The following is a 2500-nucleotide window of genomic DNA, read 5'->3' on the forward strand; positions in this document are numbered from 1 at the left end:
GACCAGCAATATATTAATTTATCTATTTGTATATTATCCCTGTTTCCTTTTTCTTTCCCAGATGGCCAGCACTATATTCGTTTTTATTTATTTATTTAGTTATTTATTTTCCTTGTTTCCTTTTTTCTCACCCAGATGACCAGCATTATATTTGTTTATCTATTTATTCATTTATTTTTTCCTCTCTCTCTCTCTCTCTGCAGTTGAAATGGAAGAGGTGAAAAAAGTCTGTTCAGTCCTCAACAGCCTCTACAATGAGAAAGTCAAGGCCAGTAAGCCAAAGAGTAAAAAGAAAGGTGGAGGAAAAGCCAAGCTCAATGTCGGTCAAGGAGCCATTGCTGTGAGTAGCTGTGCTTTTGAAAGTTTATTTTTTGAGGGGAAGGTGTAGTCTTGCGAGAACATCTCCCTTTCTCTGTCCCTTTGACCCCCCCCCCTCTCTCTCTCTCCCTCTCCTCCCCTCTCTCTCTCTCCCTCTCCTCCCCTCTCTCTCTCTCCCTCTCCTCCCCTCTCTCTCTCTCCCTCTCCTCCCCTCTCTCTCTCTCCCTCTCCTCCCCTCTCTCCATCTCCCTCTCCTCCCCTCTCTCCTCTTCTCCCTCTCCTCCCCTCTCTCCCTCTCCCCCTCTCTCCCTCTCTCTCCCTCTCCCTCTCCTCCCTCTCTCTCTCTCTCTCCCTCCTCCCTCTCTCTCTCCCTCTCCCTCTCTCTCCCTCTCTCTCTCTCTCTCTCTCCCTCTCCTCTCCTCTCCCTCTCTCTCTCTCTCTCTCTCTCTCTCTCTCTCTCTCTCTCTCTCTCTCTCTCTCTCTCTCTCCCTCTCTCCCTCTCCCCTCCACTCTCTCTCTCTCTCCCTCCTCCCCCTCTCTCTCTCTCTCTCCCTCCCTCCCTCCCCCCCTCTCTCTCTCTCCCTCCCTCTCTCTCTCTCTCTCCCTCTCCCTCTCCCTCTCTCTCTCTCTCCCTCTCTTCCTCTCTTTCTCTCTCCCTCTCCCTCTCTCTCTCTCTCTCTCTTCCCCCTCTCCTCTCCCCCTCTCTCTCTCTTCCCCCTCTCTGTCTCTCTCTCTCTTCCCCCCCCCCCCCTCTGTCTCTCTCTCTCCTTCCCCCCCCCCCCCCTCTCTCACTCTCTCTTCCTCCCTCCCTCCCCTCTCTCTCTCTCTCTCTTCCTCCCCCCTCTCTCTCTCTTCCTCCCTACCCCCTCTCTCTCTCTCTTTCCCCCTCTCCCTCTCTTCCTCCTCCCCCCCCCCCCTCTCTCTTCCTCCCCCTCTCTCTCTCTTCCTCCCCTCTTCTCTCTCTCTTCCTCCCCCCTCTCTCTCTCTTCCCTCCCCCTCTCTCTCTCTTCCTCCCCCCCCTCTCTCTCTTCCTCCCCCTCTCTCTCTCTCTTTCCCCCCCTCTCTCTCTCCTCCTCCTCCCTCTCTCTCTCTCTCTTTCCTCCCCCTCTCTCTCTCTTCTTCCCCCTGCCTCCCCTCTCTCTCTCTTCTTTCCTCTCTCTCTCTCTCTCTTCTTCCCCCTGCCTCCCCTCTCTCTCTCTTCTTCCCCCTGCCTCCCCTCTCTCTCTCTTCCTCCCCCTTCTCTCTCTCTTCCTCCCCCCCTCTCTCTCTCTCTCTTCCTCCCCCCTCTCCCTCTCTCTCTTCCCTCCCCTCCTCTCTCTCTCTTCCTCCCCCTCTCTCTCTCCTTCCTCCCTCCTCTCTCTCTCTTCCTCCCCTCTCTCTCTCTTCCCCCTCTCTCTCTTCCTCCCCCCCTCTCTCTCTTCCCTTCCCCCTCCCTCTCTCTCTCTCTCTCTCTCTCTCTCTCTCTCTCTCTCTCTCTCTCTCTCTCTCTCTCTCTCTCTCTCTCTCTCTCTCTCTCTCTCTCTCTCTCTCTCTCTCTCTCTCTCTCTCTCTCTTCCTCCCCCCCCGTCTCTCTCTCTCTCTCTCTCTCTCTCTCTCTCTCTCTCTCTCTCTCTCTCTCTCTCTCTCTCTGTCTCTCTCTCTTTCTCTCTTTCTCTCTTCCTCCCCCCCCCTCTCTCTCTCTCTCTCTCTCTCTCTCTCTCTCTTTCTCTTCCTCCCCCCCCCCCCTCTCTCTCTCTCTCTCTCTCTCTCTCTCTCTCTCTCTCTCTCTCTCTCTCTCTCTCTCTCTCTCTCTCTCTCTCTCTTTCATTCACTCTCTCTCTCTCTTCCTCCCCCCCTCTCCCTCTCTCTCTCTCTCTCTCTTCCTCCCACCTCTCTCTCTCTCTCTCTCTCTCTCTTCCTCCCGCCTCTCTCTCTCTCTCTCTCTCTCTTCCTCCCTCCTCCTCTCTCTCTCTCTCTTCCTCCCCCTCTCTCTCTCTCTCTCTCTCTTCCTCCCCTCTCTCTCTCTCTTCCTCCCCCCCTCTTCTCTCTTCCTCCTCCCTCTCTCTCTCTTCCTCCCCCCCTCTCTCTCTCTTCCTCCTCCCCCTCTCTCTCTCTTCCTCCCCCTCTCTCTCTCTTCCTCACCCTCTCTCTCTCTCTTCCTCCCCCCTCTCTCTCTCTTCCTCCCCCTCTCTCTCTCTCTTCC

General features: G+C 55.3%; 1 protein-coding gene across 1 annotated transcript in view; it reads left to right on the forward strand.

Moving 5' to 3' along the window:
• Nucleotides 1–2500, forward strand: part of eIF3j (eukaryotic translation initiation factor 3 subunit j) — a gene marked incomplete at its 5' end in the record, with an annotated part of 21132 nt that overhangs the window by 8988 nt on the left and 9644 nt on the right. The window contains 1 exon segment of the mRNA XM_070113533.1: nucleotides 204–340. Coding sequence (XP_069969634.1) covers nucleotides 204–340 — 137 coding nt within the window.

This window comes from Penaeus vannamei, chromosome 34, assembly GCF_042767895.1.
Source record: "Penaeus vannamei isolate JL-2024 chromosome 34, ASM4276789v1, whole genome shotgun sequence".
Lineage (NCBI taxonomy): Eukaryota > Metazoa > Arthropoda > Malacostraca > Decapoda > Penaeidae > Penaeus > Penaeus vannamei.